General features: G+C 46.1%; 1 protein-coding gene across 3 annotated transcripts in view; it reads left to right on the top strand.

Moving 5' to 3' along the window:
- The first annotated feature begins 14,444 nt into the window (after positions 1 to 14,444).
- The window catches only part of LPCAT3 (lysophosphatidylcholine acyltransferase 3), a 32,460-nt gene continuing 25,105 nt past the window's right edge, over positions 14,445 to 21,799 (top strand). Inside the window, exons 1-2 of one of the 3 annotated variants that reach the window (XM_067008680.1) lie at positions 14,473 to 14,725; positions 16,887 to 16,967. Coding sequence is in view for 1 of the 3 variants with exons in the window: in XM_059082564.2 (XP_058938547.1) it covers positions 14,575 to 14,725 (151 nt within the window). In the remaining 2 variants the exon portion in view is untranslated. Of the gene's footprint in view, positions 14,726 to 16,856; positions 16,968 to 21,799 lie in introns of all 3 variants that reach the window. The other 2 variants (XM_067008681.1, XM_059082564.2) reach the window with 2 other exon arrangements.

The raw sequence follows: 21,799 nt of genomic DNA, 5'->3' as shown, positions 1-21,799 counted from the left end.
GAAGCCTGCGCACCTAGAGCCCGTGCCCCACAACAAGGGAAGCCACAGCAATGAAACTCCCGTGCACTGCAACAAAGAGTAGCCCTGCTCGCCACAACTAGAGAAAGCCCGCCCACAGCAATGAAGACCCGATGCAGCCAAAAATAAATAATTTTTTTAATTATAAAAGAATACAGAAGGTTATACACACACACACACACACACACGCTTCCAGCTTCTTTGAAGGAAACAGAATATCTCGCCTGCAGTTCTACATGAGGCATACGTCATAATGTTTTCCATAGTCTCTACCACTCCCTATTGTCCCTGACTCTGAGGTCAACAGTCAGTTGTCATTCGTCACTTTGTTTTTCCTAGAGAAAGAGTAAAGGGAACAATGTTCATAGCCCTGTATATATCGAAAGTGGGAAAACAAGTTCACAAGATTAAGAAAAGTGGGACAGAAACTATTTCTTTATGGAAATAAAGAATATTCCTACCAGATGACTATGAAAGAAACTTCTGCTGAAGACACCAAAGGGGAGCAGAATACGACACCCCAAAACATGCCTCTTTGACGTAAGGATTATCTTGAGCTGGTTTTTGTTTTTTGGTTTTTTTTGGGCCACTCGGCGAGGCTTGTGGGACCACATTCCCCTGATCGGAGATCAAACCTGGGCCTTCATCAGTGAAAGCAACTAGTCCTAACCACTGGACTGCCGGGGAATTCCCTTGAGCTGGTTATTTTTAAGAACAGCAGACATCAGAGAAGCTCTGAAACCAAGTAGGAGTTACGCTTTGGGGAGGGACATTTACCTTGGTAAGGGAAATCCGCATTTCTAAGTGTGTCTTCCTCTCTGTAGCAGGAAGAGGCCAAAAACGGAATGTCTAGAAACTCTTATCAATGGAGAAGGCAGGGACTGACTACGTAACAACCATACCCTCCTGTGCTTTGCCTGATATCCTCCTTTAACTGGCCGCCCCTCCACCAAGATCTTCTGTCTTTAGTGGAAGATGGTATTTAAGGTGATGGCCTGGCCATTTCTGGGAGTTACTCAGGTTCCCTAGGCATCTCCCATGTATACAGAAGGTATACATGTTTTTAAACTTCTGTTTTGCTTTTCTTTTATCAATCTGTCTTTTATAACAGGGGTGTCTCAGCCAAGAACCTAGAACACAGAGGGGAAATCACTTTTCCTCACCCACAGAAGTATATTATATACACACTCATCCAGCTCCTTCTTATTACAAGTGGTTGATTAGGAGTATCCAAAGGAGATATTTTGAGCACCTCTAATGCCAGATCACACCGTGGACTATCAGTGCTCTCTTTACTACTGGAAATGGTCATTTCTCACAGTTTTTATTCGTAAGTGTCATTTTGGATTTGTTTGCTTATTTCTCATCTTGGCTCTCAAACCGTGTTGGAAAGCGTAGGGGATGTTTCACAGGAGTTATCAGCGTCAGTTCAATCATATTGCATCAGGACCCTTTCTAAGCAATTTGGTGCATCCTCTGCTCTATCACATCGCTTTCTTTTTCCAGGTGTTCAGCCCGGTGATCAGCTATTTCTGTACATTTCAAAATGATCACCGTGACGAGTTCAGTTACCATCCGTCACCATACAAAGTCTTTACAATATTCTTGACTGTACTCTCCATATTGTAAATGTCATCCCTGTGACTCACTTATTTTGTAACTGGAAGTTTGTACCTCTTAATCTCCCTCACCTACTTCGCTGGTCCTCCCTTATGGTGGGAAAGGCCAAGTGGGAGTCACCAGAATGGCCTCTACCTAGGAACACGGTACACCGAAAGCAATACCACCTTCCTGCAAAGATTGCAGAAATTAGCATCGTCATCAAGGCCCTGAAAGGGGTGACGATTTCCACCGCATCCCCGTTCAACTCACTTATTTGACCTGTGCAGAAGACAGATGGATTATCGTAAGTATAACCAGGTAAGTGACCCCAGCTGAAGCTGCTGTACCAGACGTGCTCTCATAGCTTGAGCAAATGAACATCCCCTGGTACCTGCTATGTGGCTATTGATCTGGCACATGCTTTTTTATCAATACAAAACAGAAGCAGTTTGCTTGCAGCTGGCAAGGCCAGCAATACAGCTTCACTGCCTACCTCAGAGGCATATCAACTCTCCAGCCTGTGTCATAATTTAGTTCTTGATCTCGATTGCCTTTGACTTCCAGAAGATACCACACTCTTCCATTACACTGATGTCATTATTCTGATTGACCTAGTGAGCAAAAATTAACAAATACTCTACACTTACTGATAAAACATTTGCATGCAGAGGGTGGGGGGGAAAATCCAACAAAATTCAGGAGACTTTACCTCTGTGAAATTCTAGGAGTCCAATGATATCTTGAGATATACCTTGTAAGGTAAAGGGTAAGTTGTTGCATCTGGCTCCTCCTACGATCAAAAAAGAGGCACAATGCCTATTGAGCCTCTTTGGATTGGGGAGGTAACATAGCCCTCACTTGGGTTTGTTCCAAGTAACCAAAACCCACTAGTTTTGAGTGGAGATTAAACACGGGGATACCCTATAACAGGTCCAGACTGGTAGGCGAGCTGTTCAGCTACTGGGTGCATGTGGTCCAGCAGATCCAATGATGTTTGAAGCGGCAGCGGCAGATAGGGATGCTGTTTGTGAAACCGAGTCCTATGATTCATTTATAATTAAGACGAATGCCTGGGTTTCTGTTCTTGTGTTTCTCATTCCTCTTTTGTTCCCTTTTGTCTTAGCCCATACCTGTTTGACCACATGTTTGCTAATCAATAAGGAGAATGAAGATCAGGTGACTTGAGCTACACTTTCCGACAAGCATCACTATTTATGGGCTGTTTAAGTTATCTTCCAGGGCAAGATGGCCTCTACAGATCACGTTGACAGGGTCCTCTCCCCACCCAGGTCAACAGACCAAAGAGTGGACTGCAGATGACTAAGATGATTAACTCCAGCTCCTCTGTTCTTCCCCGTTAAAAACCCCTAATTTAGAGACCAAGTTGGAGTGGATCTGAGACTTGCTTGGCGCCCTGCAATAAAATCCTTACTCTGCTGCAGACACCCACTGTTGGAATGCCCTGGCGGTCCAGTGGTTAGGACTCAGAGGTCTCACGCCGAGTTCCCTGATCTGGGAACTAAGATCCCGCATGCCACACGGCACGGCCAGAAAAATTAAATTAAATTAAATTAAATTTTTTAAACACCCACTCTCAGAGTTTGGCTTTTTGTGCTGTGGGCACACGAGTCCTTTGTTCGGTTTCATTTGCAACCTTCAGCGGGCCCCTATAGGTGAATCGCAGGGCAGACTCTTAGGATTTTGAAGCAAAGCCTTGCCATCCTCTGCAGATAACTACTCTTCTTTTGAGAAACAGCTCTTGGCCTGCTACCGGGCCTTAGTAGAGACTGAATGCTTAACCGTGGGCCACCCAATTACCATGCAACCTGAGCTACCCATCATGAACTAGGTGTCACATGAGCCACCCATAAAGTTGGCTGTGCACAGCAGCATTCCATCACCAAATGGAAGTGGTCCAAGCAGGCTCTGAATGCACAAAAAAAGTTGCAGGAAGAAGCGGCTCGAATGCCCACGGTTCACACTCCTGCTACACTGCCTCCTCTCTCCAAGCCTGTACCTACGGCCTCACGGGGAGTCCCTACAATCAGCTGACAGAGAAAGAGAAAGCGAAGGACTGGTTTACAGATGGCGTCGCAGGATACACAGGTAGCATTCGAATGTGGACAGATGTCCCTTTCTGGAACATCTCTGAAGAAAAGAGGTGAAGGGAAACCCCAGTGGGCAAAACACAGATTAGTGCAACTGGCTGTTTAGTTTGCTTGGAGGAGAAATGGTCAGATGTGCAGTTACATATCAATTCATGGGCTGTAGCCAGTGGTTTAGTTGGATGGTGGAACACTTGGGAGGAACACAGTTGGAAAATAGATGACGAGGAAATTGGGGGAAAAGGTATATAGTAGGCCTCTCTGAATGGGCAAAAAGCATGAATATATTTTTGTCCCATGTGAATGTTCACCAAAGGGTGACCCCAGCAGAGGAGGATTTGAAGAATCACATGGAAAAGATGACCCATTCTGTGGATCTCAGTCAGCCTCTTCCCAGCCTCCCATCACTGCTTAAGGAGCTTATGAACAAAGTGGTCGTGGTGGCTGGGGTGGAGATTATGCACGGCCTCAGCCACAGGAACTTGCATTCACCAAGGCCACCTTGGCTGTGGTCACTGCTCGATGCCCAATCTCCCAACAGTAGAAACAAACTCTGCCAACAGTAGAAACAAACCCTAAGTCTCCAATGTGGCAACATTCCCCAGGGGTGATCAACATGGTGGCAAGCTGATTACACTGAGTTACTTCTGAAACCACACAACTCAGATTGGGACTTGAGCCCATGGGCCAGGACTCGAACCCAGCCCAAACCCAAACTGGGACGTGAACCCACTGTCTTTTAACTGAGATCACACCACACATGTGGTCTCAGGACTTGATGAAACTCAGGTTCTTTACGTCTCATCACAGAAAGAATTCAGTGAGAGACAAAGTGATAGGTAAGAAGTAGATTTATTTAAAGAGACACACACTCCATAGACAGAGTGTGGGCCGTCTCAGAAGGTGAGAGGTCCTAAAATATGGGTTATTTTGTATTTAGGGGTTGGGTAATTTCAAAGGCTAACGAGTGGGAGGCTTATTCCAACTATTTTGGAGAAGGGGTGGGGATTTCCAGGAACTGGGCCACTGCCCACTTTTGAGCCTTTTATTGTTAGCCTCGGAACAGTCGTGGTGCTGGTGGGTGTGTCATTTAGCAAAAGCTAATGCATTACAATGAGCGTATAATGAGGTTCAAGGTCTACTGAAAGTCGAATCTTCTGCCATCTTGGACCTGGTTGGTTCTAACCAGTTTTTGTCCTGTCCTCAATGGCTCTGTCATTCTTTTAAAGGTTCTGCTCTGCCCCCTTCCCTCCTGTTTCACTTCCATCATGGAAGGCCAGCATTTTGTTCTTACTGCAATTAGACACTTAGGACATGGATTCGCCTTCCCGCTTGCAATGCTTCTGCCAAACCTACCATCTGTGGACTTGCAGAAAGCCTTATCCACCGTCATGGATGGATAGCATTGCTTCTTAACAAAGAACTCACTTCACAGCAAAAGAAGGGCAGCAACAGGTCCATGTTCCTGGAATTCACTGGTTTCATCATGTTCCTCAGCATCCTGAAGCAGCTGGCTTGATAGCTTTTGTAGACTTTTGAAGACTCAGTTACAGTGCCAGCTAGGTGGCGATGGGGCTCAGGACAGGTCACCCCAAGATGTGTCCGGCTGACATGCACATTATTTTGAGCTGAAAACAGCAAGACCTAAGAGACTCAGGAAGAACCTTTGAACAACTCCCCGCTCTTATTGCCCAAAAGAATTTAAGAGAGGAGGGCTGTCCCAGGAAGGAATTATAGATAACTATAGTAACGTATAAATTAGGTGTGATAGACAGGGAGAAACCTAGCAAGGCCCATTTGATCAAAGTCCTCTCTGTGTGCCATTGCCTTTGGATCTGTTTGCCAAATATTAACTCTTTTTATCTTCCTGTGAATTACCTTACTTCCCTTTGACGTGTCGGACTCCTTATCCTTAGTCTAGAATAATATATATTCTTCATCTTGTCTTGCGGTCTTTGGAATTCTTCACGCTTATGTGGATTTGCCACGCGCACGTAATAAATTTGACTTTCTCCTGTTAATCTACCTTACGTCATTTTAATTGACAGCCAGAAAGAACTAAGAGGGGAACGAGGAGGAAATTCCCCTCCCCCGCAGTGGTTTTGGGGAAGAAGAAATTGTCCTCTACCCTTCTAGGTTCTTCTGGCTGGTCTAAGAATCCAATTGACATGAGACAGAGTTACAGGAGAAAATCAAACAAAAGTTTAATAAGATGTTTACGTGGGAGAGACCCAGGAAAACTGAGCAACAAAATGGCTAAACTCCTCACCTTAAATAGCATCTTCAGCTAAAGACAAAAGAAAATGGTGGGGACAATGGATGGAACTTCAAAGGGGAGGAAAGAAATTCATATGGGGGTGAAAAAGCAAATGTTTGGGAAACAAATGTTTTCTGGGCTGTGCAGTTACTGGACCCAGAGTGCACTCTGATCTCAGGCCCTGCCGGAGTTTCCCCCACCACACTCAGCCCATATTCTTTGCAAATATCTCTGGTGATAGGTCTATTCTAGGAACAAACCCTCTACCTGAATTGTTTTAGGCAGTTAGGGAGAAGGTCGAATGTTCTTCCTGCGTCTTTTAGGCCTTGATTATTTTCAGCTCAAAACAATCCACGTGCCAAAGAGACATTTGGGGATGACAAATTTTGCTCCCCTCCAGTGGTCATACCTGGCAAGGCTGGTGCAAGGCCCTCCAGAAGGCTGTATATGCTCTGAATCAGCATCTAAAATATTTCACCCACAGCCAAGATTCACGGGTCCAGGAATCAGGGGGTGGCAATTGGAGCGGCAGTGATCACTACTAAGCCTAGGAAGCCACTAGCGAAATTTTTGCTTCCTGTCCCTGTGTCCTTATGCTCTGCTGGCCTGGAGGTCTTGGTTCAGAGGAAGGAATGCTTCCACTAGGAGACACAACAATGATTCCATTGAACTGGAAGTTAAGACTGCTGCCCCGCCGATTTGCCTGTTGATTTAGAGGCATGAGGAACTCAAAGAAGGGAGTTACTGTGCTGGCTGGGCTGATGGACCCTGGCTTCCGAGGGGAAACTGTACTGCTTCTCCGCAATGGGCATAAGAGAGTAAGTCTGCCATACAAGCGATCCCTTAGGGCTCCTCTTCCCGTTACCATGCCCCGTGATGAGGGGCAGTGGAAAACGGACAGTCCAATCCAGGCAGGACTATTAATGACCCAGACCTCTCAGGAACGAAGGTGCGAGTCACTCCACCAAGTAAAGAACCACAAGCAACTGAGGTGCTTGCTGAAGGCAAAGGAAACATAGGATGGGTAGTAAAAGAAGGTAGTTATAAATACTAGCTATGGCCATGTGATCAGTTACATAAAGACTGTAATTGTCAAAAGTATTCCTCCTTGGAACTAGTGATGTAAGCCTCATGTCTACTCCCAGAAGGCAGTCTTTTCCCCTCCCCCTTTCCCTTGACTATAAAACCGTAGCCCACTTAATCCTCAGGGCAGATCTCCCTCGCCTGCCCGCCTGCATCTCTTACAAGAGTCCTATATTCATAAATCTACTTCTTGCCTATCAAAAAGAAAAGTATTCCTCCTTACTTTGTTATGAATTTATATATATACACATTATGGTTTTTTCCCTCTTATTCCCTTATCATGTACCATAATATATATTGACTTTCTTTCATAGAATTGTGGTTTATTTTTAACTTAGGCTCAGTGATTTCTCCTCATTAGAATGAGTCCCTGCTCCTCACCAGCCTCATGACATCCATACATCATGTTATTTAGACCGCCCCTTGCATTCTTTCTTTCTTTCTTTGGCTGCGTCGGGTCTTAGTTGCAGGATGTGGGAATTTTTGTTGCTGCGTGCAAGCTCAGTAGTTGTGGCTGCATGCAGGCTCAGTAGTTGTGGCACATGGGCTCTAGAGAGTGCGGGCTTAGTTGCACTGCAGCATGTGGGATCTTAGTTCCCCGACCAGGGATCGAACCCACATCCTCTGCATTGGAAGGCGGATTCTTAACCATTGGACCACCAGGGAAGTCCCGGATTTCAATGTTTTTAATTTTACATCATAGTATTGAAGTTATGAGAGATCAAGGAGAAGAGTAAAAATCACTCAAGGACTTTACCTCACCTTCTGGGGAAGGGGTGGGTGCATTTGCAGTTGCACACAGAATGGTTGTATCACATGAGGTGGAATCATGACCTTATTGTCTTTATTTGGAGAATAAGTATGGCTTAAGGACACGCGTATGAGTGCCAGATTGACAGGGGGTAGACTCGTGATGATTAATTTTACGTGTCAGTTGACTGGGCCATAAGGTGCCCAGATATTTGGTTAAACATTATTCTGGGTGTGTCTGTAAGAGTGTTCCTGGATGAGATAAACATTTGAATACGCAGACTGAGTAAAGCAGATCATCCTCTCCAACGTGAGTGGGACTAATGCAGTTCTTTGGAGGACTGATAGAATAAAAGGCTGGGTAAAGGAGAATTTGCTCTCTCTGCCTGCCTTTGAGCTAGAATATTGGTCTCCTCCTGCCTTCAGACTCAGACTCGGCCTGAAAATAACACTTTCGGCTCTCCTGGTTGTCAGCCCTTCAGAATTGGACTGGAACTGGACCATTGTCTCTCCTGCATCTCCAATTTGCTGACTGTGAATCTTGGGACTTCTCAGCCTCCATATTCACATGGGCCAATTCCTTACTTTATATATATACATATATACCTATATATATGTAGTTGACCCTTGAACAACATGGGGGTTAGGGATGCCAACCCCTTACACAGTTGAAAATCTATGTATAACTATACAGTCGACCCTCCGTGTCAGTGATTCTGCATCTGCTGATTCAACCAACCGTGGACCATGTGGCACTACAGCATGCATATAGTAAAACAAAATCTGCGTATAAGTGGACCCACACAGTTCAAGCCTCTGTTGTTCAAGGGTCAACTGTATACATTTATCCTACTGGCTTTGTTTCTCTGCAGAACCCAGACTAATACAGAAGCTTAAGTGTGTTCTTTAAAGACATAAAACTATTCAAAATATAGATTATCGAAGAGGTTTTTTTTTTTTCTTGGCCATGTCACGTGGCTTGTGAGATGTGGGATCTTAGTTCCCCAGCCAGGGATTGAATCCGGGCCCTCGGCAGTGAGAGCACGGAGTCCTAACCACTGGACCGCCTGGGTATTCCCTAAAACTACTTTTTTTAAGCAGACCATTAGAAAAATACTTTTAGGGACTTCCCTGGCAGTCCAGTGGTTAAGACTCTGCGCTTCCAATGCACAGGGCACAGGGTCAGGGAACTAAGATCCCACATGCCGGACTTCCCTGGTGGCACAATGGTTGAGAATCTGCCTGCCAGTGCAGGGGACACGGGTTCGATCCCTGGTCAGGGACGATCCCACATGCCACGGAGCAACTAGGCCCATGCGCCACAATGACTGAGCCTGTGCTCTAGAGCCCGCGAGCCACAACTACTGAGCCCGAGTGCCACAACCACTGAAGCCCGCACGCCTAGAGTCCGTGCTTCCCAACAAGAGAAGCCACTGCAATGAGAAGCCCGCGCACCGCAACGAAGAGTAGCCCCGGCTGGCCGCAACTAGAGAAAGCCCGCGCACAGCAACGAAGGCCCAACACAGCCAAAAATAAATAAATAAAATTTAAAAAAAAAAAAAAGATCCCACATGATGTGACCAAAATAAATAAACAAATAAATAATTTTAAAAAGGAAAGAAAAATAGTTTAAAACAAAGAGGAAAACTTCTCATAAGGATGGCAAATTAACTTGCTTCTTGTGCCTAAAATCCCACTAAAATATAGTAAAGGGTGAGGCAGAGAAGGTATAAATCTATAGGAACAAAGTGAATGGAAGAAGAGCAGATGAAACATTTAAACACAGTTTTGAAAAATGGAAAGAAGGTGGGGTGCAGTGATGATACAGCCCAGGGCTTGAAGTAGCTGACGAGGAGTCAAAACAGGAGGAATGGCCTGAAAGCCTAGACTCCAAAAAGGAGGGCCCTCAAGCCCCCTCCCTACCTAGCACAGCCGGGGAAGTACCTAACCCCACCACCACCAGGCAGAGAATTGATGCTATATTCTCTGCGAAAACGGGTAGGAAAGACTCTGGACCCAAAGACATCAAGCATTGCATGGAACAAGAGAGAGCTGTGCACCTATAAAACAGACATCTTCCAGGGAGGCGACTGGCAAACTCCTCTCGGAAGAGACTGAATAACCCTAAAGAATAAAGCCTCTAGGGACTTCCCTGGTGGTGCAACGGTTAAGAATCCGCCCGCCAAGCAGGGGACACGGGTTCGAGCCCTGGTCCAGGAAGATCCCACATGCGGCGGAGCAGCTAAGCCCGTGTGTCACAACTACCGAGCCTGAGCTCTAGAGCCCACGAGCCACAACCGCTGAAGCCCACGCACTCCAGGGTCTGGGTGCTGCAAGTACAGAGCCACCCCACTGCAACGAAGAGTACAGCAACGAAGACCCAATGCAGCCCTAAAATAGAATGACATTTTTTTAATAAATAAATAAACCCTCCACATACAGACATTTGGAAGTTTCTAGGTCAAAAGGGAAGCTCCCAGCCCAATCCCCTCCAGGGAAATTCACCAGTCAACAAGCCCTACTCAGGGCCCATATATCCAATCAACTTTGTAATGCCTTGTTTGTATTAGAAAGGACAGTCGGCATCTTAAAAGAGATAAAAGAGGGCTTCCCTGGTGGCGCAGTGGTTGAGAGTCCGCCTGCCGATGCAGGGGATGCGGGTTCGTGCCCCGGTCCGGGAAGATCCCACGTGCCGCGGAGCGGCTGGGCCCGTGAGCCGTGGCCGCTGAGCCTGCGCGTCCGGAGCCTGTGCTCCGCGACGGGAGAGGCCACAACAGTGAGAGGCCCGCGTACCGTAAAAAAAAAAGCAAACCTAAACCAAAACAAAACAAAAAAGAGATAAAAGAAACAAAAGGAAGGCAGAAATCCTGAGGGAAAAGGAAAAATGCAGGGAATAAAAAAAGAAGAAATATAAATAAACAAATAAAAAAATCCCCCAAAATCCCTAATTAATCTTCTCAGAAGGCTAATATAGCAAAGTTCATCCATAAAACAAGAATGCTGTGGGGAAAAAAAAAAAGATGCTATCTCAGCATAAAGAGTTCTTGAAAACTAAGAATATGAGATGGAGGGAATTAATTAATTCCCTGGAGGTCCGTGGTTAGGACTCTGCACTTCCACTGCAGGGGGTGTGGATTCGATCCCTAGTGGAGGAACTAAGACTCTGCAAGCTGGGCAGCGCGGGCAAAAAAAAAGAAAAAGAAAAAAAGGTTATTAAAAATGAGATGGAGGGGCTTCCCTGGTGGCGCAGTGGTTGAGAATCCGCCTGCCAATGCAGGGGACGCAGGTTCGTGCCCCGGTCCGGGAAGATCCCACGTGCCGCGGAGCGGCTGGGCCCGTGAGCCATGGCCGCCGAGCCTGCGCGTCCGGAGCCTGTGCTCCGCAACGGGAGAGGCCACAGCAGTGAGAGGCCCGTGTACCGCAAAAAAAAAAAAAAAAAAAAAATGAGATGGAGAAGGGAGAGTACATGTAACTATTAAGGAATAGTTGGTGGCCTTTGCGTGAATAGTTTCATAAGTGGTGAAAATGAGTACCAAGTTCTAATGGGTATAAAGACTGGTGTGTAAGTGTCTTAGTCAGGGTAAGTTAAAGCAGTAACCTTAAATCTTGGGGTTTAAGCTAAGTGTTGAGCAAGACGCCAGTTGGGCGGCTTCCTCCATCTCATATTATACCAGTCAGGATGCGTGGCCTCTGTATGTGTTACTGTCTAGGGAAGAGAGAAATTTGGGAGTCACGCTAGCTGCGCACCTCCCGGACCAGGAAATGACACTTCATTTCTGCTTACAGTGCATCGGCCATAAGTAGTCACGTGGTCTCAAGCTTACTGCAAGGGGGTTGAGAAGTTGTGAACGCATACCTGGATATTGAGTGAACTCCAACCAGACTGTTTCTCCACAAGTACGGTAGGGAGAGAAAAGAGGGCAGTAACCTCAGAGAAAGGGAAGATGTTTTAAGGTGGGAAGCCCTGCAGATAGTAATAGATAGTAGAGGTCAATGAGCCAGAGGAAAGGGGGTAGAAGGAAATACCAAACTTGCTAAAGAAGGAAGGGCAGGGCAGGGGAAAGCAGTAATGAGAGAGGAGGGATTTCACTAATACCTTACGCTTATTTCTATACAGACACATCCACTTTGGTTTATCGTTATCTTTTCATGTCTCTCTTCCTGCATACACAGAGCTTCCTGTGGTTCCTGTGGGCAGGGACTGTCTCTTATCGATCTTTGCATCGAGGGACCAGCACAGAACCTGACTTACTAAGCCCTCCATGAATGTGCTTCATTATAAAGTAAGAGGCCATATAATCTTAATCTTCTCCCACTCACCAGCTCAGCAGCTAGTGTAACTGGAGAAACAGGTGCTTCGGAACAGTAGGAAGAATGAAGGGAATGTAGCAGATCAAACACCTGAGGGGAAAGGCAAACAGGAACCTGTGTGTCAACGGAGACACGGCCTCTTGCCACAGACTCTTGTCTTAGAAAACCAGAGGTGTAAGAAGGGGCAGACATATTACCTAATTGCATAAAACGAAAAGAAACCGACTTCCTCTATTTTTAAATAGGGTCTAAGTAACTAGATGCTTTAATAAATATATTTTACTTATTCAGCAAATCAAAGATTTTAAGGGTCTTAAATAACATTTAGCCAAACACTTTAATTAGGCAAAATCTAGTAAAATTGAAGGTGTGCAAAACTTACAACTCATGATTCCCCTCCTGGTTATAAACCCTAGAGGGGTGTTTTCTACGCTGAGCAAGTAGTGATATCGAGTTAGTGGATCCTGATGAGCAATTTTTTTAATGAATTAAAATAAAATAGAAAATATAAGAGAACACATCACATACACATGCTGCACGCATGCGTGTACGTATTAGTTGCGTAGTGTATGAGCGTGTGTGTATACTGGATAGCAATGTGTTTCCTACAATAGACCCCAGTTAATTTAAAAAAAAAAGTTTGGAGTTACAGCCCTAGAGAAACTTTCACTGTTGCTTAAAGGAGAATGTCCAGAGCAGACATGTTTGTAATACAAGAAATGCATGAATAGGAAGTGATCCAAGTATTCCTCAACATAATCATGAAAAATAATTGTGGTATAATCATACAGTGCAATGTTACTTTACAGTTAAGACGACTGTATTACAGCTACATGTAGAAACATGAAGGTCTCAATAAAGATGTTAAGCATAAAAACAAGTTGCAAAATGATACATTCACTGTAACCATAAATATAAAGTTTAAAAGCATGCAAAACTATATTATAATTGTTTCTGGATATATAGAGAGTGTAAAGTATAAAAATAGGCATGGGGTTGATAAGTACCAAAGTCAGATAGGAGGTGACCTCTGAGAAGGGAAGGAGGGAAATGCCCTGTGGAAGGGATACACCAGGCTCTTCAGCTGTACATGTCATGTTTGTTTCTTAATCTGGGGAATGTTATATTATTCTTGACTTCTCTGATTTTTAAAAAAATTTTGTCCCCCCTAAAAGAGGAGGGAGGTGAAATTTAAGGTTTCAATTGTCTCTGCCACTTACTAGGGAAGGAATTTAGCGAGTTCCTTAATATCTCCAAGCCTCTGTGTCTGTAAGAGGACATCGTAATAATAAATATCCTGTTTCATAATCAATTAAGTGAAATAATATGGTATATCAGAGCTGCATAAAGCTCGAAGTGCTATAGAAGTATTAGCTGTAATTGTACAAGAGTGCTCCACGAATTCCAGTGGTTACTGGAAACTCTTAGTGTTCCTTTGTTCAGTATTCTCACGGAACCTTGATCCTTTCTCTTGCAGTTACACGCTTTATATGACCGTGCGCCATCCCCACTCCACAGCTTTGGGCTCAGAGGCCAGCACAGGCCCTGGCACATTTTCGTTCCTCTAATCTGAACAGTGGAAGTAAGAATGGGAAGCAATGTGGGAAGAAAGGACTTTTATTTTGTCTTCAGTCTCATTCCTCTTTGCACTTTGATCTTGAACCTGTATTACCTGAATAATGACAAACTAGTTTAATTTTTAATGAAAGTCATAAGGACTAAATCAGCATATCTTAACTTCATCGCCTCTCGGGGGGGGAGGTAACGTTTTAATACAGGAAGTTACATGAAACCAAAGGAGCAGGCAAAGAGTGCTGGGGGAGCCGGGCTCTCCCCACCTTCGGGGAGGGAAGGCGGCGTGTCTAACGGTTCAAAAACGGCCGAGGCGCCGTTAGGGGGCGCTCGCGAGGCCGCGGCAGGAATTCCCGCCCTCCCGTTACATGCCCCAGTAACCCCGGCGCGCCGGCGACCGAGAGTAACCTCGCGGTCGGGTGACGGCCCCCCCGCCCTGACTCTCGCCTGCTCCGTCTCAGCCAATGGGGAGGCAGCGCTCGAGCAGGCCGGATTCTCGCCCGCCCCGACTCCTCCCCCGAGCTGTTAGAACTGAGTTCTACCGTCGCCGCGCCGCCGGCTTCTGACTTTTCCAATCACGGGTCTAGTTCCCGATTCCAAGCCCCGCCCCTGCTAGCCCCGCGTTCATTCTCGGCCCGAGTCACCTTTGCCTTACAAACGTTCGGCCCCGCCCCCTGCCTACCTTGCGGCGTGAGGCCCCGCCCCCTGCCCGGGCCGACCAATGATAGGCTGATCCCGGAGCCGCTGGGCGGTCCTGCAGCCAATGCGCACGCCGTGGGCGGGCTCCGGGCCGGAATTGGGGGTGAAGCTCCAGCGTTGTGCCCACATTCTGGGCGCGCGGAGCTGAGGGGTCCCCGGGGGGCGCCCGCAGCTAAGATGGCGTCCGCAGCTGAGGGGGACGTGGGAACGGTGGCGGAGCTGGCGACGGTGCTGCGGTGGGGTTTCCAGGACCTGAGCCTTAACAAGTTGGCGACGTCCCTGGGCGCGTCAGAACAGGCGCTGCGGCTCATCATCTCCATCTTCCTAGGTAAGGACCCCTCGCGGAGTCCCCAAGGAACGGGGAAGTGACCGCCCCCACTTCCCGGAGCCACCGGGAGGGCTTTGTGGGGTGCAGTTGTGAATCCTAGAACACACCAACCAGCTGTGGAGAGGAAGACGAGTCTAGTTCCGAGTCTGGGGGCGCCGTGCCCTCTGAACCTCTTCACCTTTCCCTCGACCCCTGCTGTACCCTTCCCTTCTGGCCCCTTATTAGGCGCCACCACCCTCTCATCCTGCCATGCCCTACCCTGTATCCCGGCGACCCGTCCTTATTTGTCTCTCTCTGGAGTTCTACTCTCTGTCCATGTGTTCTGCTATTATTAATATCAACCGTCACACACGTGCGCTTCCTATTGGCAGGTATAGGCCCCCTAACTTAGATACTTTAGTCCTATGGGCCCCCTCAGCCCCACACTCCATACTTGCATATTCTGAGTGTCTCTTGTGCATTCCCAGCTTGTATTACACCTTCATCTTTTTGTCCCGCTACTAATATTTTCTTCTTATACCATATTGCTTTTTCTTTTCCTTAGCCACACACCTGTCATTTACCCTGCAATATCGCTGTAATACTGGGCTTGGGAAACAAGAGTGGCAACCTCTTAAAAACTATCCATGCTACCCCAAGCGTTTATTGCACACGTGGTTCAAAGGATGTTTTGTATCTGCATTTATGTTACAACAAACTGTATTATAACTGGTTTATAGGCGTTTTTTTTACTGTGTCCTTCCTCCGTGGTTTTTTAATACACGGAAGCAGCATGGCACAATGAGAGAAAAAAGTGTGGACTTGGAAGGCAAACAAATCAGACCCAGCCCTGCTGCTGCTTACAAACTGTGGAGCCCTGGGCAAACCACTTAACCTCTCTGAGCCTCAATTTTCTTATTTATGAAATGAGGACGATAATGCCTATCTGATAGAACTGCTGTAAAGTCTTGTAGGAATTCAAAGGTGAAGAGCTGATACATAAATATTTGAGTAGCTGGAAGGTTTTAGGAAGGTTACGGGACATTAACTAGGAGAGTAGGGGTGGGGAAGAATTAAGCACACAAGACCGGGGGGCAAGAGTGGGTCTGAACCACAAGAAATTGGAGATGAGTTGGGCAGATGTGGAAAGCCTTAAATACCGGGAAAGAAATTTGGAAGTTATCCCGTAGTCAGTAGAGACACTGACATATATCACCTAACCGGAACTAGATAATGGGAGAGGCATTAATTCATATTTAAACAACCTTGGGTAATGTCATTGTCACTTGCCTATTACACTCCAAAAACCAAGATAATCTTCCTTTCTTCCAGATGAAGGTCACCTTTTCCCTCCCTTGTAGAACTGTAAAATTTTAGAGGCGGAAGGAACGTTTGGTTGTGTGACTTGCTTCATGTCACCTCACCCAGATTTAACCCAAATTTATCAGTACCTCAGTCTAAGGTTCTCTGCACCACACCAACTTTGAACTTCCTACTTCTTCATCCTTTTCTCTGGCCCAGTTATTTGTTGGGATTCTGATTGTCAATTAAGAGTGTTTACATTTCATTCCTTAGTACTTGTGGCTCACTGTTGATGTCTCAACTATAAATTGAGAATGTAACACAAGAAGCAACAAATTATAAGGGGCAACCTGTTAAATGGAGCCGGGGCTGGAATTAGGACTTGGAATCTGTCCTTTTAGTGCTGACATAATCAAATACAGCCTGTGCACTCCTGGTGGACTACTATATACTATCATGGTGCATACAGCTGTCTAGAAAATTGTTTTCTGTGTATCCCACCCCTCTAACCTCATCCTGTCATTACCACCAAGCATCAAAGTAATAAACACTTGGCATAATACGTCTACCACACTCCTGAGCCCCCTTGTCCATTGTACCATTTCCCACATCCCCCCTTCCTATCCCACATGCGCTATCGCCTTCAGTACCTCACGGTTTATCTCGCGTTTAGATCAACTTGGGGTTCACGTTACCTCAGATCAGGCATAGGTCTTGCGCGTGGATGTATAGGACTGTAGTTTCTAGGTTTATGTTAAATACATGCATAGAAACATAAATTGATAAGCTTGTTGGCAACTGTGTGGAAGACAGAGTGCATTCTGTTTGTAAATATGTTTCTCTTACAAAGGTGTTCTCACTTCTGTGTACTGTAACCTAGAAACCAGCAGCCTTTCAGCAGTGGAGTTCCTGAACCAGCTCTCTTGGGGAGCTGGGATAGTGGAGGAAGTCCTTGCTTGAGGTACCAAGAATACCTGTAGTCCGAAATGATTCCTGACTCACTTTCTTCACTTTCTACTAATGACATTAATTTGGGTTAAAAGCACCTAAATGCAGGTACCCTGAGGGAAGGGTTAGGTATTATATATTGATATCATACATTCACATTTTAAAGGGATAGTCTCATTACTTTTTTTAAAAATTGTACTCGACTTTTCTTTTTTTAAGGGAACTTTATTTTTTAAATTTTTATTTATTTATTTGTTTTTGGCTGCGTTGGGTCTTCATTGCTGCGCACAGGCTTTCTCTACTTGCGGCGAGCGGGGGCTACTCTTCGTTGCGGTGCTCCGGCTTCTCCTTGCGGTGGCTTCTTGTTGCGGAGCGCGGGCTTCAGTAGTTGCAGCACACGGGCTCAGTCATTGTGGCTCGCGGGCTCTGGAGCGCAGGCTGAGTAGTTGTGGTGCACGGGCTTAGTTGCTCCGCGGCGTGTGGGATCTTCCCAGACCAGGGCTCGAACCCATGTTCCCTGCATTGGCAGGCGGATTCTTAACCACTGCGCCACCAGGGAGGTCCCAATACCTAAACTTTTTGAAACGTCATTGTATCCTGTGATCTTTGGAATTAACAAAATGCTCTCAGATTCTTTACAGCTTAGTTTTCCCCGTTTGCTAACATCTCTTGTTATTCTCCAAATATTATTATCATTACTGAATCATATGATTACTATTTTAATTAGATAGTCTCATTACTTTTTCCTTAACATCTTAACATCTTACTCTCCCTACTTGAGTTCTGTGTGCTGATCTTGAGGTGGGCCACCCAGCATTAGTCTTTAAACCTTTTTTTTTTTTGCAATACGCGGGCCTCTCACTGTTGTGGCCTCTCCCGCAGAGGAGCACAGGCTCCGGAAGCTCCAGAAGCGCAGGCTCAGCGGCCATAGCTCACGGGCCCAGCTGCTCCGCGGCCTGTGGGGTCTTCCCGGACCGGGGCACGAACCCGTGTCCCCTGCATCGGCAGGCGGACTCTCAACCACTGTGCCACCAGGGAAGCCCCTTTAAACCTTTTTAACTGAGACCCATGATAAGAAATACATTTTACATCATGACCCATTATACACATAGGTGAATGCTTGCATTGGAAGCAAATGTTTCAGGAAACATTACTCATCCTGAGTATAGACAGTGTGTTTGGCTATTTTCTATTTTATTTTTTAGTATTGTTGGTGACCTGCTAAATTGATTTCATGACCCATTAATGGGTTACAACAAGCAGTTTGAAAAATCCTGAGTTAGAGGCTGTAATTTTTAATATTCCGTACTTCAAGGAAAGGGTAAGCTTACAAGCACTGCTGCACTGGAGTATTTTGAACAGGCAGAGGACTGTGGGAGGCATGGTGTGTGTTGCGTGTGATTTGCCAGGAGTTTTGGTGGAAGAGAAATTCTGCTGTGAGCTCTGGTGCTGGCAGATGCCACTGGAAGACGTCTCGGCCTCAAAAACTTGGGTCTCCTCGTTCCTTAGCATAATTAATAACATGAATTGTCCCAAACGAATTCAGTAAAATGTACCTCCTGTGGGTGAAGCACTGTACTTGACCCTTGCGAGGGCAAGGGCAGTGATGCAGAATGAGTAATAGGGCCGGGCACTCAAAGGTATGTCATACGGTCTGTTGGGGGCAGGGAATGGGCACAAGATAAGTACTGTCATAACCACAGTAACAGGCAGAAGTCTAAGTGCCATCAGAGAGTTCCAGAGCTTTGTGAGATTTAAACACTGGACCTTTAATGAACTTAGAAAGTCGTTGAATAAGGTTTCAGCAGACAGAGATGCTGAGACGGAGGAGTAGGGTGAGCCGGGGCACCGAGGCAGGGACGTGTAATGTGTACACAGTGTGTAATGCGGTTACACATCCAAGGAACAGGAAGTGGTCCCGTTGGACCGAAGCAGAACCTAAGTAGAGAAGTGGTGGGAAATAAGACTGGAAACGTGGGTTGTGGAGCCTTGAAAGCCAAGGCAAGGAGTGTGATAGGGAGCCATCCCAGATACCTGAAAGGGGGGCGATGTGCCTGGCACTGTACTGGGAGCTGATACAGCAGTAGAGGCTCTTTTGGAAGGTAGGTTCCGTGGCCACTTTCATCTACACAGCTGCTCGAGCCAGAAGCCTAAGAAGCGGCCTTGCCACCTCCCTTTCTGTCTCCCCTCCCCGCCATCACCAAGTCCTATCAACACCACCTCCAAATTGTGTGGCAGATACACCACTTTCCTCCGTCACCACGGCCACTGACCATCTGTCACCAGAACCGCCTGAGCAGCCCCCGGATGGGTCTCTGATTTCTTCCTGCCCACCCAGTCCTTTCTGTGAGAGCAGCCAGGGTGGTGGGAGCCTGCGCCTCTCCTACTCAGACCCCTTCAGGGGCTCCCATACAGCCCCGGGGATCTCCTGCTCCAGCCTTGACTCAAGCAACTTCACAGCCTTGTAGCCACGTGGCCTTCCCCCAGTTCCTCAGAAAATGCACCAGGTCCTTTCCAGCCTCGAGCCTCTGTACCTGCTGATGCTGCCACCAGCAGCGCGCTGCACTCATTGCCCACCTGACGGAGCCTTTACGTCTGTCAGGCCTCAGTTCCAATGTTCACTTCCTCCACGAGTTCTTTCCTGCCTCTCATTTTAAATTAAGTCCCCTGCTGGACTTTCTCCTACTGACTGAAATCTCTTTCTAAGTATATATCCCAACGTGTAATTATATATTTGCAGATGAGGGCAGAAATCATGTAAGTTTTGTTCGTCGCTGTGTACCCAGAGTTTAATACAGTACCTAGCTTATGGAAAAGGCCCAATAAATATTTGTTGAATAGGTGAATGTGTGAATGAATGACTTGGCAACTGATTACATGGAGGATAAAGAAGTAGTTGAAAAAAAAGACCAAACTCAGTCCTTCTGCCAGCGTATCTGGAGAGGTGACAGTGCCTTTCACAAATGAGAGGTCAAGAGGAGATGGTGCTCAGTGCCAGGGAATGATCTAGTTTTGGACTTGCTTTAGGTTCCAAGGGCACCTCCAGCTTGTCTTGTGAAGCCTAGTGTTCAGTTCGGGAAAAAAGTTGGACTAAAGATATAGTTTTAGGGACTTCCCTGTGGCGCGGTGGTTAAGAATCCGCCTACCAATGCAAGGGCCATGGGTTCGAGCCCTGGTCCGGGAAGATCCCACATGCTGCAGAGCAGCTAAGCCCGTGTGCCACAACTACTGAGCCTGTGCTCTAGAGCCCTCGAGCCACAACTACTGAAGCCCATGTGCCACAACTACTGAAGCCCACACGCCTAGAACCTGTGCTCCGCAACAAGAGAAGCCACCGCAATGAGAAGCCCACGCACCGCAACGAAGAGTAGCCCCCCCCCGCCACAACTAGAGAAAGCCTGCACAGCAACGAAGACCCAATGCAGCCATAAATTAATTAATTAATTAATTAATTAATTAATTTTAAAAGATATAGTTTTAGGAGTCAATAGTGATATCATAATTGAGTCAGGGAGGGACTGAAGCTTACACAGAAGAGAATCTAGAGTGCGTTGAGTTGCTACCCTTTGCTGATAATGACGGTGGCTGACATTATAAAGTACTCAACAATACCCCACCTAAGCTTGCCAATTACCCCTAAGATATTTACAGTACTCTTATCATCTCCTTTGTGTAGATAGGGAACTGGGACCTCCAAAGGTTGAATGACTTTCCTAAGGTCACACCTGTTTCTACCCACCTCTAAAATCCCTGCTCTTCACCACCTTGGGATTGGGAGGAGCGTGCAGAGGTGGGAAAGACAAAGGCCCTTGGTATCCTTCACTCTTTTCATTCTACGTGATTGAACCGAGATGTAGTCAGTACGTGAGACACCTCTCTGAGGCCAAAGCTGGCGCAGGCCAAATGAAGCAGATGGCCACCCCGCCCAGCGCAAGCTTCCTCCCCAAGCTTGGCCGCAGCTGTGGCTTGGCTGGTGGACTCATCAAAAATGGCACTTGGGGGTAAGGGCTCCTTCCTCGGAGGTTCTGAACCACTACAGTTAACAACCTTTAAAATCAAAGGAGGTACTGCAGTTAAGCTCCCTTTGGACCAAAGTCAGGTCTGGCCCTTCAGAACTAAATCATCATTCAGGGCAAAAAGCTTTCTTCGGGTAGCAATATGAAGAAAACCAAAGCTAAGCAAGATGGAAATTGAACTGCATTAACTAAACAAATGGAACTTCGGGCCATAATACAAAGCAGGTTCCAAAAATTCTATGATTGTGAAATAAGGGAGTTGTCCTACATGACTTTCAAAGCCTCTTCTGACATCCTAAAAGGCTAGGTACATTCTACATTTTAGACTTTATTCTAATTCATAGCCACAAATTTCATCATCACCTAAAGCTCCCTGTTGGGGATTTCTTTTAAACATATTTTTCCAACTACTTTTTTTTTTTTTTTTTTTTTGAAAATAAATGCTCCAACAAACCAGTTGGACACATTCATGACTTTAAAGCAATTAATTAGAATTTTACTCATTTTCTTTTTTTTAACATCTTTATTGGAGTATAATTGCTTTACAATGGTGTGTTCGTTTCTGCTGTATAACAAGGTGAATCAGTTATACATATACATATGTCCCCATATCTCTTCCCTCTTTCCACCTACTTTTTATCTACACTCCAACCTCTTACATTGCACAAAATTTCATGTTTGAATACAAGTATAACTTTAATGTCAAACAGAACCATTTCTTTGCAGAGGCATGGGTAAATCAGGGCCCATGAGATTATACACACAGAGTAATTGAACAAAAGCAATTACATGCCCACTGACATTAAATCTGTCTGGGCAGCCATGGGCA

This window comes from Kogia breviceps, chromosome 12, assembly GCF_026419965.1.
Source record: "Kogia breviceps isolate mKogBre1 chromosome 12, mKogBre1 haplotype 1, whole genome shotgun sequence".
Lineage (NCBI taxonomy): Eukaryota > Metazoa > Chordata > Mammalia > Artiodactyla > Physeteridae > Kogia > Kogia breviceps.
The sequence above is the reverse complement of the archived record's forward strand: the minus strand, read 5'-3'. Positions and strand labels throughout refer to the sequence as shown.